The sequence below is a fragment of the Schistocerca gregaria genome, chromosome 10, assembly GCF_023897955.1.
Source record: "Schistocerca gregaria isolate iqSchGreg1 chromosome 10, iqSchGreg1.2, whole genome shotgun sequence".
Taxonomy (NCBI): domain Eukaryota; kingdom Metazoa; phylum Arthropoda; class Insecta; order Orthoptera; family Acrididae; genus Schistocerca; species Schistocerca gregaria.
The window spans coordinates 120,844,478-120,871,954 of NC_064929.1; the positions used below are offsets into that span (position 1 = coordinate 120,844,478).

Here is a 27,477-nt window from a genome sequence, read left to right on the forward strand (position 1 = left end):
AATCTCTCCGGCAGTCGCGTTCACCTCTCAGCTGCCGATACCACTTTTATCGCTTTTTTCCACGCCACTTTAACCTGCTCGTTCAACATACCCGGTTTCTGAAATAACCAATTTCGTTATTTATTTCTCTTGTTTCCTGTAATAAATATAGAAATCGAACAAAGATTGAAATATTTTGACTGACTCAGTTTCAAGATACATAAAATCAAGATGCTAAAATGAATTGGCAAATAAAAGAAAATTTAGTTCGTCCACCGGTAGCTGCTCTCCTTGAAAAGTGACAACTGGTACAGTACTGCAAAAAAAACCAAAAGTATTCTGTTGTTATGGTCTTCAGTGCGAGACTGGTTTGACGCAGCTCTCCAAGCTACTCTATCACACATTTCCGAGTAACTACTGCAACCTACATCCTTCTGAAGCTGCTTAGTGTATTCATCTCTTGGTCTCCTTCTACGATTTTTACCCTCCACGATTCCCTCCAGTACTAAATTGGTGATCCCTTGATGCCTCAAAACGTATCCTTCGAACCAATCCCTTCTTCTAGTCAACTAGTGCCACAAATTTCTCTTCTACCCAATTGGATCCAGTACCTCCGCATTAGTTACGGGTTCTACCCATATAATCTACAGCATTCTTCTGTAGCACTACATTTCGAAAGCTTCTATTCTCTTCTCGTCTAAACTATTTATCGTCCATGTTTCATTTCCATACAGGGCTTCACTCCATACAAATACTTTTAGAAAAGACTTCCTGACACCTAAATTTATACTCGATGTTTGTTAACATCTTCACAAACGCTCTTCTTGCATAGCCAGCCTACATTTTATATCCTCTGTACTTCGACCATCATCAGTAATTTTGCTGCTTTAACTGTCTCAGTTCCTAATCTAATTCCCTCAGCATCGCCTGAATTAATTCGACTACATCCACGTTTTGCTTTTGTGGTGTCACCGCCAGACACCACACTTGCTAGGTGGTAGCCTTTAAATCGGCCGCGGTCCTGTAGTATACGTCGGACCCGCGTGTCGCCACTATCAGTGATTGCAGACCGAGCGCCGCCACACGGCAGGTCTAGTCTAGAGAGACTCCCTAGCACTCGCCCCAGTTGTACAGCCGACTTTGCTAGCGGTGGTTCACTGGCTACACACGCTCTCATTTGCAGAGACGACAGTTTAGCATAGCCTTCAGGTACGTCATTTGCTACGACCTAGCAAGGCGCCATATTCTTCAAGAATGTATTCTGAACAGATAATATTGTGAATCGTATACCGTCAAGAGCGACGTTCATCATTAATGGATTAAAGTTAAGTATCAAACTAATTTCGTCCGCTTTCTGAATTCCTATTCCTTGACATGTTCCAGACCTCACGTCAGTATAGTTCTTCCCTCCTCACGCCAGCATTCATGAGCTAAAACGCGTGCATTTCGGCATCCATTAGTAACTCGGTGTTGTCTCTTCTGCCAACACAACAGCTTTTATTGATCTTCATCTTATATCTTCCTTTCAAGACACTGTCCATTCCGTTCAACTGCTGTTCCAGGTCCCTTGCTGTCTCTCAGAATTACAATGTTACCGGCAAACCTCAAAGTCCTTATAGCTTCTTCATGGATTTTAATTCCTACTCCTAATTTTTCTTTTGCTTCCATTACTGATTGATCTGTATACAGCTTGAATAACATCGGCAGCAGGCTACAACCCTGTCTCACTCCTTTCCCAACCACTGCTTCCCTTTCATGCCCCTCGACTCTTATAACTGCCATCTGGTTTCTGTACAAATTGTAAATAGCCTTTCGCTCCTTGTATTTCACCTCTGCCACCTTCAGAATTTGAAAGAGAGCATTCCAGTCAGCATTGTCAAAAGCTTTCTCTATGTCTACAAATGCTAGAAACGTATGTTTGCCTTTCCTTGATCTGGCTTCTAAGGTAAGTCTTAGGGGCAGTATTGACTCGCCTGTTCCAACATTTCTATGGATTACAAACTGATCTTCCCCGAGGTCGGCTTCTACCAGATTTTTCCATTCGTCTGTAAATAATTCGTGTCAGGATTTTGCAGCCGTGACTTATTAAACTGATAGTTCGGTAATTTTCATACGTGTCAACACCTGCTTTCTTTGGGATGCTGCTGATTCCAATTTCTTAAAACCTTTCTAAAAAATCCTGTTGTAATCGGGGATCAAGTCACTATTTGGGCGTTTCGAATAGTCTGTTCAAATGGTTCAAATGGCTCTGAGCACTATGGGACTTAACGTCTGAGGTCATCAGTCCCGTAGAACTTAGAACTACTTAAACCTAACTAACCTAAAGACATCACACACATCCGTGTTCCAGGCAGGATTCGAACCTGCGACCGTAGAGGTCGCGTAGTTCCAGATTGTAGCGCCTAGAACCGCTCGGCCACCCAGGCCAGTGAATAGCCGGTGTTGAAGAGTGAAAACTGAAGTAGAAGAATTCTGTTTTTCGTATTAATGTATCCATTTTCAAGGTTACAAGCAGATAAGGACATATTATGCAGACAACGGCAGCAGCTCATCTAGTTTCCATTTTTATTGTATACTACGAACGAGTTTGTAATTTATTACTATTATGATAATTTCCTTTCTCTTTATCTGTTCCACAGAAACGGGCAGACATATCTTCAATCTTTTAAAGCGAATGAAGCATTGTATTTTATATTTCCCGACTAAGGTTCGCGCTGTACTGCAATACAGCCGATTCTCGGCGATGGCAGCGGGAAATTACCGCATAGACCAGGTGGAAACAAGTCTTGCCTACAGCCGTACGCGCGTTCCTTAAGCCACGACACACGATAACAGGTACATTTTTTAAAATATATAACCGCCAGGTTTTATTTCACAATCTGGATTTCGGCTTTAGGCCATTATCAAGCGGTACAATTATTGTAAATCGTTAGATTTGCGCAGGACCCCAGTCATCGTCAAAACATGTATCTTCGCTTGCATAAACGAATTTTGTCGAAACTAAAGGCGACTGCATTCGTGTAATATGATAATACACTGGCATGATATGGCAGTGGAGAAATAGATGACCAAGTCATAGGACTTTTAAACTTTTTCTGCACCGTGTCTAAGCAGACATTGTCTCAGCAGTGCTATACCATTTCTTATGCCAGGTATTTTCCGTTCGTTAGTGTCACCATTGACACTAAAACAGCACTGATAGCTTTTCTCATTTTCTATAATAACGCTATATTTCTAACCAATGCAGATTTTACGGTTAAAAATTACTCCTTTTTCATAAAAGGTTTATTTAAAAACAAAAAATTATAGCACTGCTGCTATTAGTAAAAATAAAAAAAAGTCGCCCGTTATAACCGAGACCAAACAAATACGGAAAAAACGGCTAGTTGGTTGGATGATTCGAGAGAAGGGACCAAACATTGAGGTCATCGGGCCGTTCGGAGTAGAGAAGGATGTGGAAGGAAGCCGGCCGTGTCCTTTCACAGAAACCAGGACGTTGTCCTCGATGGTGAGTGTTCGTCGGAGGAGAGAATAATATCCGCTTTCCTCCCTCCACTGCATTGTTGGAGCTTTATGCATCACAACAGAGTGCTACGGCGTTTCGTCCATTACTATTATCGAATTCCGAGGAACGTTTTGCGCCAAAAGGCTATCTTCCCAGGCGGTGAACATGTTCTTGGACGACACTTGTGTTCAAAACCACGTATCCAGATGTGCTATACTGTTGTTAATGCAACGCCGGCACAAAACACTTATACACAATACCGGTCGATTACAGAACTCTTTAATGCCACAAAATACGACTTTTAACGACAGCTGAGGAACGGTGATGCATCTAATGCGGGACACCACGTGGTATTGTTTACTCATGGTGTGGCAACAGGGGCGCTTTACCAGCAGAACCGCTGGCGGCGTGGTAGGGAATGTCGGCTCGCCATTGGTGTTACCCAGGCAACTGCGTCACCTCCCCCTACGGTCAGTCAAACGTCAAAAGTCGCAACTAATTTTAAACGCTCTATAGTGAAGGCATAGTGACCGAAGAACTTTATTTTATAATTGAAAGAGCGTTCGACCCAGAATGAGTCAAGCAATATACGGGTTGAATAAAAGAAGGACTTAAAAACTTTCGAATGATATAGAAATTTATTGAGATAGCTTACAGAATCGGTAGATGTGTCATTTTGTAGCAAAAGTCCTCGAGTCCTGACAGAAAATCCTAGGAAGTTCTGGTCTTACGTTAAATCAGTAAGTGGCTCGAAACAGCATATACAGACACTCCGGGATGATGATGGTATTGAAATACTAAACACCTTTTTCCAAAGCTGTTTCACAGAGGAAGACCGCACTGCACTATCTTCTCTAAATCCTCGCACATACGAAAAACTGGCTGACATCGAAATAAGTGTCCAAGGAATAGAAAAGCAACTGGGATCACACAACTGGGATCACACAACAGAGGAAAGTCCACTGGACCTGACGGGATACCAATTCGATTCTACACAGAGTGCGCGAAAGAACTTGCCCCCTTCTGACAGCCGTGTACCGCAAGTTTCTAGAGGATCGGAAGGTTCCAAATCATTGGAAAAGAGCACAGGTAGTCCCAGTCTTCAAGAAGGGTCGTCGAGCAGATGCGCAAAACTATAGACCTATATCTGTTGTAGAATTTTAGAACATGTTTCTTGTTCTCGTATCATGTCGTTTTTGGAATCCCAGAATCTACTGTGTAGGAATCAACATGGATTCCGGAAGCAGCGATCGTGTGAGACCAACTCGCTTTATTTGTTCATGAGACCCAGAAAATATTAGATACAGGCTCCCAGGTAGATGCTATTTTCCTTGACTTCCGGAAGGCGTTCGATACAGTTCCGCACTGTGGCCTGATAAACAAAGTAAGAGCCTACGGAATATCAGATCAGCTGTGTGGCAATGGAGAGACGTCTACAGACGTTAAAGTAACCTCTGACGTGCCACAGGGGAGTGTTATGGGACCATTGCTTTTCACAATATATATAAATGACCTAGTAGATAGTATCGTAAGTTCCATGCGGCTTTTCGCGGATGATGCTGTAGTATACAGAGAAGTTGCAGCATTAGAAAATTGTAGCAAAATGCAGGAAGATCTGCAGCGGATAGGCACTTGATGCAGGGAGTGCCAACTGAACCTTAACATAGACAAATGTAATGTATTGCGAACACATAGAAAGAAGGATCCTTTATTGTATGATTATATGATAGCGGAACAAACAGTGGTAGCAGTTGCTTCTGTAAAATATCTGGGAGTATGCGTGCGGAACGGTTTGAAGTGGAATGATAACATAAAATTAATTGTTGTTCAGGCGGGTACCAGGTTGAGATTCATTGGGAGAGTCCTTAGAAAATGTAGTCCATCAACAAAGGAGGTGACATACAAAAAAACCTTTCGACCTATACTTGAGTATTGCTCATCAGGGTGGGACCCGTACCAGGTCGGGTTGACGGAGGAGAGAGAGAAGGTCCAAAGAAGAGCAGCGCGTTTCGTCACAGGGTTATTTTATAAGCGTGATAGCGCTACGGAGATGTTTAGCAAACTCAAGTGGCAGACTCTGCAAGAGAGGCGCTCTGCATCGCGGTGTAGCTTGCTCGCCAGGTTTCGAGAGGGTGCGTTTCTGGATGAAGTATCGAATATATTGCTTCCCCTACTTATACCTCCCGAGGAGATCACGAATGTAAAATGAGAGAGATTCGAGCGCGCACGGAGGCTTTCCGACAGTGGTTCTTCCCACGAGCCATACGCGACTAGAAGAGAAAAAGGAGATAATGACAGTTGCACGTAAAGTGCCCTCCGCCACGCACCGTTGGGTGGCTTCCAGAGTATAAATGTAGATGTAGATGTAAGATGTTGGTTCAAGTTGTGCATCAGTACCCCATTCCGACACCACGAGCGCTAGCGTAGTGAGCAGTTAAAATGCTACTTTCACAGGTGCGGAGCGTGTTCGCTGTGTGTTATGTTTTCATGAAAAGAACCCTGACAATGATGATGATGTTTGGTTTGTGGGGTGCTCAACTGCGCGCTTGTCAGCGCCCAATATTTACTCAGTCCAATGTCGCCACTTTCATGACAGATGATGAAATGCTCGACCTGTCCCAGGGCGGAGAAAATCCACAACATGGCCGGGAATCGAACCCGGGACCCCGAGATGTAGACGCGGCAACGCTAGCCACTAGACCACGAACGAGCTCTGCAACTGCTTGGCGTAAATGTCGCACCGAGTACGCTAAAGAACCTCCGTGTAGGCCTATAATTTGCAGCCTTGTTGGGAAGGATTCTTCACTGCAACGCTATAAATCGCCAGGCCGCCCACATGTTGATGATTACGTCGAATAGGATAGGGAGGGCTTTGCCCACAGTCCACGAATATTAGCGCGACGTGTGTCTCTCAAGACTGGCATTCCGCAAAAGACTGTCTGGCGCGTACAGTATAGACGTTTGCATTTGAAACCAATGGCACAGCACGTTAGTGATGCAGATTAGGTTGCTCGTGGGGAATTCCGTGCGAAAATGTTGCTTCGGATAAAAGGCGATGAGACCTGAACATAATAATCTTCAGCGATGAGTCAACATTTCGATCCGGGTCATGGCGAACACTCGCAACTGCAGAAAAGAAGGCAGCGAAAGTTAAAAATGGTTGAAATAGCTCTGAGCGCTATGGGACTTAACATTTGATGTCACCAGTCCTCTAGAACTTAGAACTACTTAAACCTGACTAACCTAAGGACATTACACACGTCCATGCTCAAAGCAGGATTCGACCCGGCGACCGTAGCAGTAGCGCGGTTACAGACCGAAGCGCCTAGAACCGCTCGGCCACACCGGCCGGCCAGCGAAAATCCACATGCGTCTTGAAACATTCGTCACAGCCCCCAAATCATTTTTTTTTTCATGGAGAAAATTTTCACTGATATTGTGTATCACGATATGCTTGACAACTTTTTAATTCCACAGATCGGTGAAGATGACCGACATGGATTGGTTTACCACCAGCAAGACTCGTTCCCTCACAGAAGCTCGAGTCTCCCCGATAAAGGCCGTGAAAGGCCAGTCGCACGGTCACTTCGCTTCCCAGACTTCACACCACTGGATTTCTTCCTCTGAGGTTTCATTAAAGACCGTGTGTGTGTGTGTGTGTGTGTGTGTGTGTGTGTGTGTGTGTGTGTGTGTGTGTGTGTGTGTGTTGTTACCCTAAGAAATAATTTGGCAGACCTGAAAAAACGAATCCATGGTGTCGTTGCACAATTTACCCCCGATTTGCTACAATGAGTGTGGAAAGAAATTGATTACCGGTTTGCTGCATCAAAAATATTGCTCACATCGGACCAAAGCGATACTTGACACGTTAACATGAAGCTTGAAGTTGTTTGTTGGAAAATGACACATCTACCGATTCTGTAAGTTACCTTAATAAATTTGTATATCTACGAATATGATGGAAGCATAGGAAAATAATTAGTATGTGTGCCACAGCCGAGACTCGAACACCAGTCTTCTTGCTTCCAAGACAGAAATGGTAACCATTATACGACAGCAACACTGTGGTTAATACTGCACGAACTACGCTAGTCAATTTCCCTCCCAAACACAAACTTCGAACTTAGCTGCAGCTTATTTTCCCCTTAAATTATCCCGACACTGGAATAGAGCCCCAGCATTGGACGTAATGAGAAAGATGAGACTTAAATATCTCTGGTTCAAAAATGGTTCAAATGGCTCTGAGCACTATGGGACTTAACATCTTTGGTCATCAGTCCCCTAGAACTTAGAACTACGTAAACCTAACTAACCTAAGGACATCACACAACAACGAGTCATCACGAGGCAGAGAAAATTTAAATGTCTCTGGGAAAAAATTAATCACAATATCTATAAGATCACCTATGGTACAGACTTTCCCATTACTTCCAACGCTGGGGTGCCATTCCAATGCCAGAGAGCTCTGGCAATAGTTACAATGTAGGGGGAAAATAAGCTGAAGATATGAAGATATCAAGTTTGTGTCGTAAAGGGCACTCGAATGAGGGAGTTCGTGGATCAATATCAGCGATAGTGCTGTGGTGGTGTAGTGATAAGCACTTGTGTTTAACAAGGAAGGAGACCACGGTTCGAGTCCCGTCTGTGTCACCAATTTTAATTCATTTGTTCTGCTTCCATTATTAACGTACATAAAAACATTAATTATAATTTGTATATCAGTCCAAAGTTGTAAGTCCTTTTTCGCTAACCCTATATCAGTTCTACAAATATCCCGCTAAATAACCACGAGGGGAAAAATTAGAAAACAGAATTCAAGCGAAGGTTACCAAGAATCGTTTTTGACACGCACCATTCGAGACAGGAAAAGAAGTTTGGGGAAGTGACACGGTACACAATGTACACTCCGCCACAAACCGGGCGATGACTTTCCTACTACCGCCTCGACGTATAGAGAAACATTTTAAGTTAGATGGCCGAAATCCCCTATCCTGTACCTACGGCAGCTTACTAGCATACGACTTACGTTCTTTTCGCATTGTGGAAATTGCACAACCTGTGATCGCTTCAGTGGGGTAGTGAGTTGGGAAGCATGCTGAAGGGAAGCCGTTCTCCAACCTTTTAATTGCAGCTTTCTCAATATTATTTTCATGCGCCAGCACAGTGAAGCGAAGAAGCGAGTTCACTCTGTCAGCACCAAAGCAAATACTGCGAGACCTGGAAGCGATTCAGCGCATCCATCCAAGCACAAAACCATACAGTGACATAATATGGATACGTACCATCACTATCGGAAGATGATGAGGAAGAGGAAGACGAGCTGGAACCTGGAATTTGACGAGAAAGAAGAAATCAGCACGTAAGTGCTTACCATATCACATAGAGAAGTGCAGGGCAACTGAAAGGGAGGAAAACAAAAAGCAGTGGGGAGTTTGCAATGACTCTTCTAGTTACAGCGCTATTCAAATGTGACATTGCTATTGTTTTAAAATGAGTCATTTGTTGTTGATAAAATTATCTGTAAGTAATGCATACTGCGGTCCACCATCGTAGCTGATTGGTCGACCGATCATCGCCTCATTTGTGACCCGGCAGCAAACGTCTGGCGCTTTGCCCAGCGAATATTGGCCTTCCTCACACGTGCCACTCAGAATAACAACACAAACCGTGTTGTCCGAGGATGACATGTGCTACCAACAGCAGAAGACTCACTCTGTGAATTGCTTCAGCGGCTTTGCAGTTCGATATTTTCTTGCGACAAAAGGGAAAAACATTGTAAATTTGTGATAAGTTCCTATGGGACCAAACTGAGATCATCGGTCCCTAGGCTTAATCTAACTTATGCTCAGGACAACACACACACACACACACACACACACACACACACACACACACACACACACACACACATGCCTGAGAGAGGACTCAAAACATCAGACTCAAGAGGGAGGGGGGGGGGGGGGATACTCGGGACAACACACACACACACACACACACACACACACACACACACACACACACACACACACACACAATCCTGAGAGAGGACTCAAACAACAGACAGAGGGGGGGGGGGGGGCAGAAGAGTATTCTAGTTTCTCGGGCTTATACAGACGAACGACATTGAACCATTGTTCGTAATGCGAAATACAGGCAATACTTTTGCAATTTCCTTTAGAGTACTTTCTACGACCCGCCGGGCAGTCGGGATGCACCTGCAATGGGCAATAGATCTGAAGCACTGTTGTAGATGTTTTGCTGCTACGATCCCCAACGGTATACCCCTTTATTCCGAGATGACGTGCGTGGAATTTCTCCACAGATTCGGGCAGCTTCATGGTCTTCACTCCACAGGACCGAGGAAAAAATTTCTGTTACTTTCACTTAATACCATCTCACTCCTTTCTTTGTTAAGATACTACTGTTGGGATTGGGTTAGCTAGGGGCCACCGCCTGACAAGGTGCAGACATTTTTGTGTTTAGGGTCAAATTGGCGACGGCAACTAGACTCCCTATTTTATGGGTTCCTTTATAATTAGGGGCAGCGGCCTTGCCGCAGTGGATGCACAGGCTCCCGTCGGATCACCGAAGTTAAGCGTTATCGGGCGAGGTCGGCACTTGGATGGGTGACCATCCAGGCCGCCATGCGCTGTTGCTACTTTTCGGGGTGCACTCACCCTCGTGATGCATACTGAGGGGTCACTCGACCATCTAGTAGAAGTTTAGGTCCAAGAAAACCATCGAAACGACCGGGAGAGCGGTGTGCTGACCACATGCCCCTCCTATCCACATCCTCAACTCAGGATGACTCGGTGGTCGGATGGTCCCCATGGGCCACTTGTGGCCTGAAGACGGAGTGCTATTTATAATTAGGAATGCGAAAAAAAATCGGTCAACGCTGCAGGCCCTCATGCGGGGGACCGGTGGTTCGATTCCTGCTGTTGCCATGAATTTTTCCGTAGTGGCAGCATTGAACGAGGGCGCCCTCACCCTCGCGAGGCCAACTGAGGAGCTGTTGGATGGAGACGTATCGGCCCCAACTTGTAAACGCATCAGATGAATTCGAAGTGGGAATAATGACTACCACCATCAACTGTAGAGTGCAATGAAGACAATGAAAATTTATGCCATACTGAGATTCGATCCCGGGTTTTCCGCTTATCGCGAGTTGTGCCTTTTAATTTCTTTTGCCGTTTTTTAATATATAAGATGATGACCTTTATAAAATAAAATATTTCTGGGGAACGTAAATAGGTGGACCTTTTTTTTTACATAATAGTGAAAAAAATATCCTGCTTCTATCAGTACAAAACAATAACGGACAACGTTCCTCTTTTGGGCGCGTACCTCGCTACTCGCGTTATACCTCGCCTTGGTGTCGGGTACGTCTTCACGTGTGATGGTGGATCCCCTCCACTGTCCTGGTCCTTTCTTGTTCTGATACTTATAGGCAATAATTACATTCTCCTACCCGGGACACCCCAACTGGGTGGGGGATCAAGCAAGGCACTCCCTAAAAAAATTTGCGTAATCGATGTCTCGGATGTCTCACAAGCTGTGAGTGATGTTCTTGTAGTAAGGCACAAAAGTCGGGCACATTCTTACTGACATCTCGGAAAAGATAACGCAGTGTCAAACCTCGAATCCAAGTCACTGCGTTTGTCTTTGTTCGGGGATAATAGGTCATATCTGGGAGAAGTAGCATCCGTGGTTCTATTGCTTGCGCCGGCCGCGGTGGTCTCGCGGTTCTAGGCGCGCAGTCCGGAATCGTGCTACTGCTACGGTCGCAGGTAGGAATCCTGCCTCGGGCATGGATGTGTGTGATGTTCGTAGGTTATTTAGGTTTAAGTAGTTCTAAGTTCTAGGGGACTAATGACCACAGCAGTTGAGTCCCATAGTGCTCAGAGCCCTTTGAACCATTTTTTCTATTGCTTGCGGCCCCACCCGAAGGAGGAAGGTGACCATTTTTTTTTTCTTTTGACCAAACACCATACGTCCGTCGAAGGTCCGCATATCAGGCGATGCTCCTCTGTGTCTATAACATTGCACTGCGGACACAGTGGCTCGTCCGCTGTATGAATTGTATGCGACCTGGAACGAGTCACGTATTTCCCATTTACCACCTGATACCACAATCCCGTATCAATGTGTGAGTGGTGCACTGCACGCCATACCACTGAGCAAGTATCTATTGGTTGGCGGCGCTCTACGGCATTATTTGGCTGTCGGTTGTTCTGAATGTACATAACTGTGTTCCACAAAAAATGTTCGCATATGGGCAAGCGATGGTGAGATGTGAGACACCGCTACCGGAGCCGAACGAGAAGGTGGAACGAGTTCGTCTATCAACGTGCCCATCAGACATCCGGTGTCGTGTCCACATCTTCATCATTGTGGTTACATAAACAGCCACTGCTCGGTCGCGTACGTGGACTAGTCCAAGACCTCCACGACTACGAGGAAGGGTGAGGGTTTCGTATCCGACCTTAAAAAGCAGACCTGTGCTCACAAAATATCCTAGTGCTCATTAGGCTATCCGTGCACGACTCATGGCCTGACACAAACTTCCAAACGTCGTCAGCCTTACGCTGAAACCCTGGTTCGAGTGCCGGGCCACCACAAATTTTGACTACCGTCATTCCATTCTATAGCAATTGCGAATTCATCTGACGTGTTTCGTAACGGCTGTGGTGGCCGCAGTGCAGCGTCATCAGAGTGACACAGACACTGCAATATTGTACCAACTTCTAAACGTCAGGGGTGGCCGGGACTTCGATGCCACGAACCCCGACTGCCCATAGCTCATCCGGTGATGAGTGTTGAGGACGACACGGCGGTCGATCAACAGTCGTATGGTTTCCCTCGCGTACTGTAGTAATATCAACGTGTCAAAGCTTTATTATGTTCTACTACCCTCTACAAGTCCTACAAGTTTGTAACGCGGGTTTCCCAACAGCCTGTATACAGGGTATTACAAAAAGGTACGGCCAAACTTTCAGGAAACATTCCTCACACACAAATAAAGAAAAGATGTTATGTGGGCATGTGTCTGGAAACGCTTAATTTCCATGTTAGAGCTCATTTTACTTTCGTCAGTATGTACTGTATTTCCTCGATTCACCGCCAGATGGCCCAATTGAAGGTAGGTAATGTTGACTTCGGTGCTTGTGTTGACATGTGACTCATTCCTCAAGCACATCAGTACGTAGCATCAACAGGTTAGTGTTCATCACGAATCTGGTTTTGCAGTCAGTGCAATGTTTACAACTGCGGAGCTGGCATATGCCCGTTTGATGTATGGATTAGCACGGGGCAATAGCCGTGGAGCGGTAGTTTTGTATCGAGACAGATTTCCAGAAGACGTTCGAAGCAATTGATCGGCGTCTTAGGGAACACGGAACATTCCAGCCTATGACTCGCGACTGGGGAAGACCTAGAACGACGAGGACACCTGCAATAGACAGGGCAATTCTTCGTGCAGTTGACGATAACCCTAATGTCAGCGCCAGAGAAGTTGCTGCTGTACAAGGTAACGTTGACCACGTCACTGTATGGAGAGTGCTATGGGAGAAACAGTTGTTTTCGTACCGTGTACAGCGTGTGCAGGCATTATCAGAAGCTGATTGGCCTTCACGGGTACACTTCTACCAATGCTTCATCCAACAATGTGTCAATTCTCATTTCAGTTCAAATGTTCTCTTTACGGATGAGGCTTCATTCCAGGGTGATCAAATTGTAAACTTTCACAATCAACATGTGTGGGCTGACGAGAATCCGCACCCAATTGTGCAATCACATCTTCAACAAAGATTTTCTGTGAACGTTTGGGCAGGCATTGTTGGTGATGTCTTTATTGGGCCCCATGTTCTTCCACCTATGCTCCGTGGAGCACGTTATCATGATTTCATGCGATACTCTACCTGTGCTGCTAAAACATATGCCTTTACAAGTACGACACAATATGTGGTTCATGCACGATGGAGCTCCTGCACATTTCAGTCGAAGTGTTCGTACGCTTCGCAACAACAGATTCGGTGACCGATGGATTGGTAGAGGCGGACCTATTCAGTGGCCTCCACGCTCTCCTGACCTCATCCCTCTTGACTTTCATTTATGGGGGCATTTGAAAGCTCTTGTCTACGCAACCCCGGTACCAAATATAGAGACTCTTCGTGCTCGTATTGTGGACGGCTGTTATACAATACGCCATTCTCCAGGGCTGCATCAGCGCATCAGGGATTCCATGCGACGGAGGGTGGATGCATGTATCCTCGCTAACGGAGGACATTTTGAAAATTTCCTGTAACAATGTGTTTGAAGTCATGCTGGTACGTTCTGTTGCTGTGTGTTTCCATTCCATGATTAATGTGATTTGAAGAGAAGTAATAAAATGAACTCTAACATGGAAACCAAGCGTTTCCGGACACATGTTCACATAACATATTTTCTTTCTTTGTGTGTGAGGAATGTTTCCTCGTAGTTTGGCCGTACCTTTTTGTAACACCTTGTATATGCTTCTGTGTATAATTTTTGCTTTACAGGATCGTAAATGTTATTTTTCAATTGTGATCACCTTCTGTCTTGTCTTACTTGCGCATGACCACTACGATATTGTATTTTTTTGTGCGTCATAAATATCGTTTGTTACTAATTTTATATCTTTGACGAAAATCGATTTATATCGTATGTAAATTTTAGAACCGTCTTTTGATCGAACTCCTCTATCGCTACCATAAGAATTTCGTCAAAGATGTCACAAGAGTTCTTTATTTTTCAGTTCTGTTTGCTCATTCAAAACTTTATTTAGTTTTTTGCCACGTGTGTGTAGATTACTAATTTTTTAAGATGTTTGTGTGGCTTCCTTTTGCAGCTCTATGAAGGTTGGGAAAATTAGTGCCTATGTATGTTGTAGACTGCCGGTTTTCCCGGAGATAAAACAGTGAATGTCGAGTCTAAAACAGTAGCAGATTATTGTTTACGACTGCTTCTTGCTCATTATTTCTGTCGTACGCATGCAAAAACTGTTTTAAATACTAAGAATTACAGTAATTGCGTGAATAACATAGTGTTAGGAAGGCAATTTCGAATGTTTTTCAGTTCTTGAATTCATCTTAGCTCTAGTAATACGACACATTTGGTCTCGTTAATGTAACTTGGTTTTATTGATACATTTCGAATAACCAAAAACATAAGGATGTAACGGGAAAAGGATGCTTTCGCAATGCATTTTATTCCACTTTCACTGTACTTGTATACATGGCAAAGGAAGCTGGAACTCCCAAACAAATGCTTGTTTGCGAACTGTTAGCTTCAGCTTTCAACTAGTACAAACAATACTTCTAACGTTCACGTTTGTGAAAACGTTATTTATGTGTTCTTTGTTAGCCCATAAACGTGTGCAATAAGGAAAGAAGTGAGGCATGTGTGCCGGCCTGGGTGGCCGAGCTGTTCTAGGCGATTCAGGAAGGAACCGTGCGACCGCTACGGTCGCACGTTCGAATCCTGCCTCGGGCATTCAAAGAAACAGAACTGCATACAGGTATACGTCCATGCAGAATAGAGTTCTTCCTTTATTAGATTGTTAGTACATTTGTTTCATAGTAGTTTACACAACTTCTCACTTTGAAATCTTACCTATGATCCGTCACTCAGTGTGTGCCCAACAACAGCATTTACAGGGTAACAAAACCATATGATTTCTTAAACATCTTGAGAAGCTTATAAACGTGATTATGGGAAAGGTCTCAAACTGTTAAGACCCCATAAAACATATATTTAACTTTAACATGTATGTAAGTCAATTCTTAGTAATGGTAGCCTGAACTGTGTAACATACAATTCCTCCTTTCCACCAGCAGCCTATTTGTTTCTTCCCCGGACTATTTGTCGCCTGTAACATTGTCAATTTGTCAGGAACAACCAAATATAGCACGTCTGCAATGTACGAGGCTAATCCCAAAAGTAAAGTCTCCTATTTTTTATAAGTACATAGACCTGTTTATTTCTACAACGGTTTACATCAGTTCACAGCTTGAACATTTAGCTATTTTTCGACATAATCACCATTTCAATCGATGCATTTTTGTAGACGCTGTGGTAGTTTCTGTATGCCCATGTCATACCAGCCTGCCGCCATGCTATTGAGAAAGTTGTGAACCTCTTCTTTCACCTCGTTGTCGGAGCTGAATCGCTGGGACCACAACGCTGACAGGTTCTGTGAGACTCTGAAAAACTCAAAAGGGCAATTCAGAACGAGAAATGTTGAGCAAGGGCGTACACATTCTCCGTGACGCTCGCCCACACATCGCTCGGCAAACCGTTGCTCTCCTGCAACAGTTTCTGTGAAACATAATCACCAACCCACTCAACAGTCTTGATTTGAACAGTGACATCACCTGTTCCATAGGTTAAACGAACATCTGGCCGGAAAGCGATTCATCTCGGACGACGAGGTGAAAGAAGAGCTTCATAACTTTCTGAACAGCATGACAGCGAGCTGGTATGCCATGGGCATACAAAAACTGCCAGAGCGTCTACAAAAATGCATCGCCAGAAATGGTGATTATGTCGAAAAATTGCAAATGTTCAAGCTCTAAACCGATGTAAACCATAATAGAAATAAAGAGGTCTATGTACTTATATAAAAAAGGGGACCTTGCTTTGGGAATTACCCTCGTACATCTACTTTCATCATCTGCTTGATTTTCCTTTTGAATTTCATCTTGAGCATTTCAATGTATCTAAGCCTCTACCACGCTTTGTGACATACCAATAGTTAGTTACTTCGTTTTATGTTCCATGTATCATTTGCATGATAAATTGTAATGATGTGGAGCGAATCATTATACACCGACATAATTTTTTTGTAAATATGCCTCCATGTTCATCTTTTGTTAGTTTTTTCTTTTTTTTAATGACACATTTTAGTCACTAATTTCTACCTATCAACATTTACACATAAGAGTAATAGGTAATCTTCTGAGAAATATGAGGAGTTGTCAAAGTGAAAAATTTTCAGTTTAGTTTCAAAATTTCACTTTCCTGTTTGTCAAGCATTTTACACTCCTGGAAATTGAAAAAAGAACACATTGACACCGGTGTGTCAGACCCACCATACTTGCTCCGGACACTGCGAGAGGGCTGTACAAGCAATGATCACACGCACGGCACAGCGGACACACCAGGAACCGCGGTGTTGGCCGTCGAATGGCGCTAGCTGCGCAGCATTTGTGCACCGCCGCCGTCAGTGTCAGCCAGTTTGCCGTGGCATACGGAGCTCCATCGCAGTCTTTAACACTGGTAGCATGCCGCGGCAGCGTGGACGTGAACCGTATGTGCAGTTGACGGACTTTGAGCGAGGGCGTATAGTGGGCATGCGGGAGGCCGGGTGAACGTACCGCCGAATTGCTCAACACGTGGGGCGTGAGGTCTCCACAGTACATCGATGTTGTCGCCAGTGGTCGGCGGAAGGTGCACGTGCCCGTCGACCTGGGACCGGACCGCAGCGACGCACGGATGCACGCCAAGACCGTAGGATCCTACGCAGTGCCGTAGGGGACCGCACCGCCACTTCCCAGCAAATTAGGGACACTGTTGCTCCTGGGGTATCGGCGAGGGACCATTCGCAACCGTCTCCATGAAGTTTGGCTACGGTCCCGCACACCGTTAGGCCGTCTTCCGCTCACGCCCCAACATCGTGCAGCCCGCCTCCAGTGGTGTCGCGACAGGCGTGAATGGAGGGACGAATGGAGACGTGTCGCCTTCAGCGATGAGAGTCGCTTCTGCCTTGGTGCCAATGATGATCGTATGCCTGTTTGGCGCCGTGCAGGTGAGCGCCACAATCAGGAAAGCATACAACCGAGGCACACAGGGCCAACACCCGGCATCATGGTGTGGGGAGCGATCTCCTACAATGGCCGTACACCTCTGGTGATCGACGAGGGGACACTGAATAGTGCACGGTACATCCAAACCGTCATCGAACCCATTGTTCTACCATTCCTAGACCGGCAAGGGAACTTGCTGTTCCAACAGGACAATGCACGTCCGCATGTATCCCGTGCCACCCAACGTGCTCTAGAAGGTGTAAGTCAACTACCCTGGCCAGCAAGATCTCCGGATCTGTCCCCCATTGAGCATGTTTGGGACTGGATGAAGGGTCGTCTCATGCGGTCTGCACGTCCAGCACGAACGCTGGTCCAACTGAGGCGCCAGGTGGAAATGGCATGGCAAGCCGTTCCACAGGACTACATCCAGCATCTCTACGATCGTCTCCATGGGAGAATAGCAGCCTGCATTGCTGCGAAAGGTGAATATACACTGTACTAGTGCCGACATTGTGCATGCTCTGTTGCCTGTGTCTATGTGCCTGTGGTTCTGTCAGTGTGATCATGTGATGTATCTGACCCCAGGAATGTGTCAATAAAGTTTCCCCTTCCTGGGACAATGAATTCACGGTGTTCTTATTTCAATTTCCAGGAGTGTATATCAATGAGTAAATGATCAAAACTTTAGGCTGGAGCATTGTTAACTCCCCTATTTGTGAAACAGATAAGTGCCATAATGTGGCGTAATGAATGCTATTTTTTTTCTTCTGGTACTGTAATTTTGTAAACATTGCTCCTGTTGAAGTGCAGAGGGTTATTTACAACATATTTAATGGGGAACAATTGTACTGTGAAACGGATAGATTGCCACTCGCGTGCCGATCAACAGGCACCGACGACGAAAAGTTTTCAGCCAAAGCCTTCTTCTGAAAGGAAGCAAAGCACACATACACATACATACAATCATACACACAAAATTGACACAAACACATGACCTCTGTCTCCGGCTGTTCTCGCCAGTATCTTTTGTAATGTAGTAGGAAATGTGAACCATGAACAATTATCGGCGGGAGGAATTAAGCGCATCAGATGCTGCCCCAACAATCGGCGTGATTACGTAGACATGTGTTGTGCGGGGAAGAGACCTCTAATACAGTATGGCTCATACATCGGAGCGATTTGGAAGGCAATGAAAAAGACAGGTAGGTAGAGAAAGAACGCACATTGAGTAAAGTAAGGCAAATCTAAAGTCAAATGACAGGCTTAAAACCACTTCGATAAAAGTACTGCAAACGTAGTGCATGTACGCAAAAGAAAATGCTGCTTAAGCGGCTCCACTCGCAAATGAAATGTCATTCCTTTAAACTTTAGACTAAGATCGGATTGCTCAGCACTGACAAAAACAACGCAACATATCTGATGAAACAACTACGTCTCCACACAGTCAATACACCCAACACGGTCGAACTGGGCACGGGGAGGTCATACTGACGTCACGGATATCACCGCGCCTGACGTCACGGATATCACCGCGCCGAACCTAATGTTTTGGGCTACTAAAGATGGTGGACAACGGTTTCAGGTTTGTGACGTAGAGAAAACAACTTTTTTTTTACCTACGTGATCGGAGGTTTTTTAGCTTTTGTTTGTCGATGGCTGATAACTCAGAACTAAAGACAGTCCTAAATTACACATACGATAAAACTAGCTTATCGTCAGAGATATAAATTTAATAACAAACCATATATATATATATATATATATATATATATATATATATATATATATATATATATATATATCCGCAATAATCGGACGACCCTAATTTGGCCATCTTTGCCTTATTACGTGGTTAAATCTTTCCTGTCGCAGTCCGTTCAACTACTCGCGGGAAGAGACCATTGTGGAATGACCCCTGACTAAGAGTGACGGTTTGTAGTGAGTCAGATTGTTAATACGTTGGCGAGTATTCTGCACTCTTTGAGATATGCTTAAGTTCGTCGCGTTAAACCTTGCCATTTTAACCTACGTTTAGACCTAATACTTCGAGTAACTAGCAATCTAATACCAGCATTTGGAATACTCCAAAAATCGCTTACAATCACAGAGTTTTCGCGCAACACAGCTTGCGGAAGACGAAATTGCGGTTTTGGAAACCTATTTTCACTGCTGTATTTATAAGTTAGGCCCGAATCTATTTTGTCAGTTTTGTTACAAATCGTTGTTTTGCCGAACGTCATTTGTTCTACACGAATTATGTCAGTAACTTTGTTGTTCTGATTTCCCAGTCAATTTCGAGTATAAGCAACTTCGTATTTTATTTTTAATGTATAGAGTGTACGATTGCCTTATGGATATCACTGAATTCGTAAGAAAAAGAGACTGTTCCAGAGAAGATGTTTAAATGTCTTATGTAAGACAATTAAGGCGTGGGAAAATGGTTTATAATGACCACCTAGATTACAGAAATAGTGAATAATTGTAACATCCCATTATCCTTCCCTTCAGATGGAGTGAGTGAGAGCAAGACGATTTGTAGTGTCCGTCACTTGACTTTACAGGACCCATCAATTGATTAATCACAGAAGCACTGTTGTCCAACAAAGCTTTAGACGTGTTATGTTTATTAATAGTCTTTATGTCCAATATTCCCTATCATGTGACAATAAAGAATTGTTTACGCACAAAGTAATTTTCGCACGATTATTTAAAAGGAGCACGCTATAGAGAGGGATTCTAACATGAGATCATGCCAGCCCAAGACTATAGAGGACGAAATTCTCACAAGGACGTCGAATAGACGAGACACAGACGTATGAAGACAGTTGACACGTGTATATTCCTGCATTGTTAACAAAACAACAATTACTGCCTACGTTGTTGATACCAAAAAATACGTTCTCTTTTGCCATATTTCACCTACGGCGATTAAGCTACATTTCTTACAGAATATTGTGAAACCTGCCACTTTCACTGGTTGTCGTCGAGAATGTTTGTCAATAAAAGGATCTTAATATTCACATTAGCCAACACCACATGATGTAGGTGCGTTGCCACTTTGCTAATTACATTATCATCAAGATAACTTATTTTATCTAATACACTTAAACTGTGTTTCTCTTCAAATAAATTACGGAGTTAATAACGTACTGCTCAGACCGGTTTCTTTCCCTTCACTTCAAACAAAATCATTTCGTCAACATTAATCAAAGTTTCAAAGAGCAAGTGGCAATCTGGGAACCCAAGCACAGTTCAAAGATGGCAGAGCGTATATGTTTGAAGGGAAAATAACGTGGAACAGAAAGAGCAGAAATATATTACCATCTCCAAAATGGATACTGGAGTGCTAAAATGACCAACAACATATGGTACTGGATAGCAGTTTGCCGAAAAATGCATTTGGCAGTCCTACATATAAGACAGGGCAATGGGACACAACTGTTGTACATATTTACATGACAATTGTCATGGTGTGGTATTTCACGTTAGCCAACAATGCAGGATGTAGGTGTGTATAAAACCAGTTTGCTAATTCAACATTAAGGTAACTTATCTAATATACATAAACTGTGTTTCTCTTCAAATAAATCACGGAAACTAATGACCAACAAGAAGTGGTAATGGATATAAGTTTGTAGAAAAATGCATTTGGCAGTATAAGACAACGGTTGATACATATTGACATGACAAATTACATACTGTGGTCTTGGTCTTATATGACGACGTGACATTTCACATTAGCCACACAGGATTTAACCCAAGATGCCTTATTTTATCTAATATACATAAACCGTGTTTCTCTTTAAATAACTCACGGAGTTAAATAATCTACTCGTCAAATTCAAAAGTGTGTGAAATCTCATGGAACTTAACTGCTAAGGTCATAATTTCCTAAGCTTACACACTACTTAACCTAAATAATCCTAAGGACAAACACACACATCTATTCCCGAGGGAGGACTCGAATCTCCGCCGGGACCAGCCGCACAGTCCATGACTACAGCGCCTAAGACCGCTCGGCTAATCCCGCGCGGCTCTACTGGTCAGATCAATACGTTTTTTCCTTTCACTTCAATCAAAATCATTTTGTCAACATTAAACAACGTATTTAAGAGCACGTGGCAACATGGTAACCCAAGCACGGATCAGAGATGGCTGAGCGTTTATGTTTGAGGGGAAAATAACGTGGAACAGAAAGAGCGACCTCTGTAGCAGTATCTCCAAAACTGATACTGGAGTGTTAAAGTGACCGACAGAAAGTGGCATTGGATAGCAGTTTTCAGAAAAGTGTGTTTTGGTTTACAGGGCAACGGGACACAAATCTTGATACACATTTACATGATAAATTATATATATGACGAGGTTACATTAAATTTTATTGGAAATTTCTTACAAAAAAAGTAAAAACAGCAACCAATCTTTGTCGATAGCATTATTTATTAAAAAGGAATGGTGTCATTAGAGGTTTCGGGCATACAGGTGCATCTTAAGGCGGATTTTCAAATTTGAAATTACGTTTACCTTGTGCTGAATACAAGACGGTTGATTTTGGTTGTGGCACAGGTTTTCTGGGATGTCGTAACTTACAGCCAAATTCCATGTAAGCACAGAAACTATTCGTGGAATTTAATTTTAACAACTACAACCTATTTTTTTCTGTTATAGAAAGTACATAGCATGCAATAGTATGCTGACGCGTGTATACTTCAATTGTAGGAATGAGACCCGATCAGTTGGGCGTCATACAAATCTTATTCTTACATTGCGCCTTCATTGTGAAATAAACGGATGGAAAACAATGCCTGGGAAGAATTCACGAAGCACACGAAGACTACAGTAGCTTCAGGAAAGGTTTTGTATGGTGTTCAGCTATTCATGTTTTCCGTAATCATTATTACAAATTCTCTCTCATTTGCACGTGTATCAGTACTTGATACATTTGCTGAGGTATCACTTCCTTTGTAATTTAGACAGTCTTATAACGGTCCAACATACACCGAAATCTGTTGATGAATACTGTGATGTTCACACGGTGAAATTTTAGACGTATCTCAGAGTGTAGGCAACGACCGCTTGCACAAAAAGGACTACTTTATTACAACTGCAGTTAACAAAAAACTGCGCAAACGTAAAAAAATTTCTAAGGTAACGGTACATGTTGATTCATTTCACGATTAGACCCAATTAAGAGCTGCAGAGCATTACTACTGCAAGGAACTTCCGCCAAAACGAAAAAACATCTGGTATTCAGCATATAATGCACGTAATACAGACATGAACAGCAAGCTGCGATTGTATCTCTCGGTTTTAATATTTAATTAATTAAAGAATCCGTACAGTCGATTCTTGCATATTAGAGCTTCGATAAATCGAATTTCCCGATGACTCAAACAAGTTGTCCGGTCGCGTGAAAAAACCTCGCTAAATCGAAGAAATCCTAAGCATCTTGGCACATTCGATAAATCGTATAACGATTGTGAAGACGGGAAATCTATAAATCGAAGTTAGCGGCTATCTTTACACCCTGTAATTCGAACATTTTATCAGTTGGTTTGGCAACTTTTTGTTACACACTTTCTTTACACAACAATGAATAACGTAGTGCAGTTGAGGATAAGGTGAACCAAAGACAGCGTTTTATTGGCAGAACGGTTATAAGATGCAACACATCTACTATAGAAACTGCCTACATTACGCTTGCTCCTTCTCTTATAGAGTACTGCTGCTCAGTATGGGTTCCTTCGGAGATTGAACTGATGGAGGACATGGAAAATGTTCAATGAAGGGCAGCTTGTTTCGGAATGTGGAGAGAGTGTCACGGATGTGATGCGCGAGTTTAGGTCTCAAATCATTGGAACAACAGCGCTCTCCGTTCCGTGGAAGTCTTTTCAAGAAATTTCAGTCATCAACTTTTTCCTCCGAATGCGAACATATTCAGTTGACACCCACTTACATAATTGTGATAAAATATGAGAAATCAGAACTCGCGCGGAATTACTGAAGTGTTCTTTTTGCCGTGTACAATTAGAATGTGGGGCGGTACAGAAATAGTCTGACGTGTACACTGGGGAGTAGTCAAGAATTTAAATCACTCGTAAAAGTGATCTGAAGGATGCACACGTGACTGACTTTCAAAGGGCTGTCCTCCTGATTTGGAGAAAGAAAAACATAACGTTAGATAGTACACTATGTTGACCGTGTGCAATTCTGCAATGCCCCCACAGCCAGTGCAGAAGTAGACTGACAACAGGATATGACAAGAATTAGAAATCCTCGGGCCTTGCTGCGTAATAAATGTCAAGGACCTAATAATTTTTTTACAACTAGTTGCGCTGCTATATGCCTGTTTTAGCTATGCAGCCATCAACAGATAATCTGTAATAGGAATTCTTACAATGTTTTATGTATTTGTGGTATTACATGGATAACATGATTTTACATACATTTTCATTGTTTCCGTTGCTGTCTATCTGTTTAGTGATTATATTCTTTCGTTCTTATGCTACTGTTGTGTGTTACGGTATGTTCTGATACGTATTTCGTTAACACTCAAACGGAGTGGGGTCCTCTTCGATAGCAGTGAAACTGTACACCCCTGCCATTTGCTCTATTGGTCATTCTGTGTTGGAGGTTCGACACACCTTGGCGACAATCGAACTAGAAGCATATCGAGTCGTCTGCTTTTTCAGTGCTTAGCCGTAAAGTTTGGGTGGTCCCATTATTGACCGCACGATACCGTAAGTGTTTGTGGTTTCAATACGGTCAAACGTAATGTATCAACTAAATATCATTTTATTTTTAGGCTACATTATTATTTCCATTTATTTTAAGTGTTCCTATGGCTTGGGACACTCATACGTTTGTCAGTGCTTGATGCAGATTTTCTGGATTTTGTGAGGTAAACGTAAGAACAAAACGAAGATAGCGATGGAAAATGATTTCGAAGATGAAAGTGACTTCTTGCAACAGTGAAAATGAAACTGCTTCAGAACAAAGCTGTGACTAAGATAACGCAAAATGAAAACAGAAAGGAGGTTCAGTGACGATGTGTAAATAGTGTGTTCATTATATGCTGCTAATTTTTCACTCCGTATTTGTTCATCTTACAGCTATCTATTACTGTTCTCCTAACACAATAAACCCTTCTTGAATTTTAATGTTTCATTTCACGTCGGTTTTATGCAGGATTTAATAAACTTGTTTTTCTTCTGCGATTTATTTTGAGTTTTTTTCTGTTAAACTGATGTTTTGTATTCTAATACATGCAAGTATGAAATTTATGAATAAATATTTATAATGAAAGAAAATTAAATTACTTCTCAGTGCACAAACAAAAGCGGTGTCCTTTTCGACCCCACAACGCTACTTCTGGTACAACAAAGTCACAACTCAGTTTGAGTGTTAATAATGGTCTGAAATAAAATAATTTCTACTTGAGAAAATTGAAGTTTTGTAATATTTTTCCGCAAATTTGTGCATCTGAAACAGTTAATACCGATGAAACCTGATAAAATTCGTAAAAGACGAACTTTCTTTTAATATCCTTTGTAATTGTAACAATTTGCTTCCCTTTTGTAAAGAAATACGATTGTTTTTGAAATTATAGTACTACGTGTTAGCTTTCCGTTTGTACTGGAGAAGAGTAAAGATGGGCAAACTGAAACACGTGAATCGAAACAAATGAAACAGCACAATGTAATGTTTCGATACGCTGTTTAGAAACAGTGAAATAGTTTGTGTTTTGTAATCTAATAAACCTATACATTTTATCATCTTGACTGTCTATGTATAAGTATGTCCACATAAACACAAATGAGGTGCGAGAGCGCTAATCATATAGCAGAAACTATGAAATTATTACTTAGGCGTCTTGGTAGTTTCGTATTTCCTGCAGCAATGCGCTGCTTTCGTGTCGTGTGACTTTCATACTTATCAATTGGCTGAGGACAGCCATAGCTGAAGACAGAAGAACCACCACGAACGGAACTGGAGGTGGGAGGAAACTGCAGAAACAACGGATATGCTACTGGGATTCCCATATTCTGTTAGTATGGGTAATATACCCATCCGGCTAATTTCCATGCACACAAAGGGAATCATTCTGGATAATAGGCACAGTGACTATAGACTCACAAATAATGCTAAATAATTCGAATAAAAAGCAAAATATAACAGAAAAAAATTTTGTGTTTCAAGGTGTTTCGAACGGTTACTATAAATTCACCATGCTTCCTAGTCCTTCCCGTTCACCATTACACTATCAGTGATATGTCAAACAGATTGCTTCCAATTATACCTACATAAAATTTATGCATATGTCTAATAACTGTCACTCTACGCCTTTTTTTATTCAAAATGTTATAGGCTTACTTACGTTTCTTAATATTATTACAGTATATGAACAGAGAAGCGTATGTTATCAAAAAGAGTAATTTAACTGAATGATTTTCATATATTTATTAGTTTGAATGTGAATAGTATGTGTTGTTGTATTGTTTGGTTAGTGTTTATAAAGCAGATGTTACGCCATTTCGGGATATGACAGTCAGCTAGAAACGAAGCTTCATTTTCGTATATCTTAAACTTCGACACTCTTGAAAGTGTTTCATGCAGTGGTATGTGTTTCAGTACCTGTGCCGAACCCGATTCTCGTCCGACACAGAGGGGAATGAAACATCACTGTTTCGATACAGTTAGTCCGTTCCAAGCACAGGTGGACTGAAACAGCCTTATTTTGAAACAACGATACAGTTTCTGTGTCTGGCTCGACATCGAATCTGGTCCAGTTATCCGAGACAGGGGCGGAATGAAACCCTACTGTTTCGAAACAGTGGACCGCAGCCGTTCCGAAACAATGAAACAGTTCCACGTATCGAACACTGTTATCGAAACATAGAAACAGTGGCCAAGTCTAGAGAAGAGTTTCGTAAAATCCAACAGTCACGTATTGGATTTGAGATTCTCTGAACTTCTAAGTATCGAAAGTCGAATATGTGCAGTGGATGGTTGCTTTGTACGAGTTATCGCACATTACATTTCGTATGGAAAAGTGAAGAGTGGTTCTGTTGCTAATGAGGATGTTGAATTATGGCTATGGAAAAGAGATACTCACGTCCCATGGTAAATCCACTTGGTACGAGAAACGACGACGAAAGTAACGTAGCGTAGCGATCACCGACTCGCAAGCTGTCGCACTGGCGAAGCGTGTGTGGGGAGCTTACTAATGTGCTAACAGCTTGTGGAGGGGAGGGGGGGGGAGGACTTACGTGCCTTGAGCGGAGGGGAGGAGAGGGGAAGGGAACGGAGCGAATGACTGACAATCCAGCTCGGGCCAGAGGCTTGTTGACACTCAGATAAGGAAGATACGTGCTGCCGCGCTGTTAACAGCGCTAGGGTCGGTCCAGCCAGCTAAGAGGTGTGGGAGGCTGGCACACCGTGGCTCAGAAATCACAGGAGCTCTAAAAGCGGACAGGCCAGAAACTGTTGTTTCGATCGTTTCGCCTATGCTTCTGTATCTTCACACGTGCTCCGCAAGCCACCAACAGATGAATAGCGTATGGTACCTTGTACCGATCTCAGCCACTTCCTTTCCTGATCCACTCGCAAATGTAGTGAGAGAAAAACGAATATACAGGGTGCTCCATTGATTGTGAGCTGGCCAATATCTGACGAAATAAGCGCCAAACGAAAAAAAACTGCAAAGAACGAAACTTGTCTAGCTTGAAGGGGGAAACCAGATGGCACTATGGTTGGCCCGATAGAGGGCGCTGCCATAGGTCAAACGGATAACAACTGTATGTCTTTAAATGGGAACCCCCATTTTTTTATTACATATTCGTGTAGTACGCAAAGAAATATGGCTCACAATGTTAGACGAACATTTGGTAACAGGTAGGTTTTTTAAATTAAAAAACAGAATGTAGGTACGTTTGAACATTTTATTTCGGTTGTTATTATGTGAACTTATCATTTCTGAGAACGCATGCTGTTACTGCGTAATTATCTGTAAATACCACATTAATGCAATAAATCCTCAATATGATGTCTGTCAACCTCAATGCATTTGATAATACGTGTAACGACATTCTTCTCAACAGCGAGTAGTTCGCCTTCCGTAATGTTCGCACATACATTGACAATGTGCTGACGCATGTTTTCAGGCGTTTT

The 27,477-nt window shown here is 42.9% G+C and overlaps 1 protein-coding gene across 2 annotated transcripts in view; it reads right to left on the reverse strand.

Moving 5' to 3' along the window:
* LOC126293478 (natterin-3-like) overlaps positions 1-26,522 on the reverse strand; it is a 118,481-nt gene extending 91,959 nt beyond the window's left edge. The window contains exons 1-2 of one of the 2 annotated variants that reach the window (XM_049986721.1): positions 26,423-26,521; positions 8,767-8,811 (exon numbers count right to left, since the gene is read on the reverse strand). In XM_049986721.1, coding sequence (XP_049842678.1) covers positions 8,767-8,811; positions 26,423-26,429 — 52 coding nt within the window. In that variant the 5' untranslated portion in view covers positions 26,430-26,521. Of the gene's footprint in view, positions 1-8,766; positions 8,812-26,422 lie in introns of both variants that reach the window. The other variant, XM_049986720.1, reaches the window with a different exon arrangement.
* Positions 26,523-27,477: the final 955 nt, after the last annotated feature.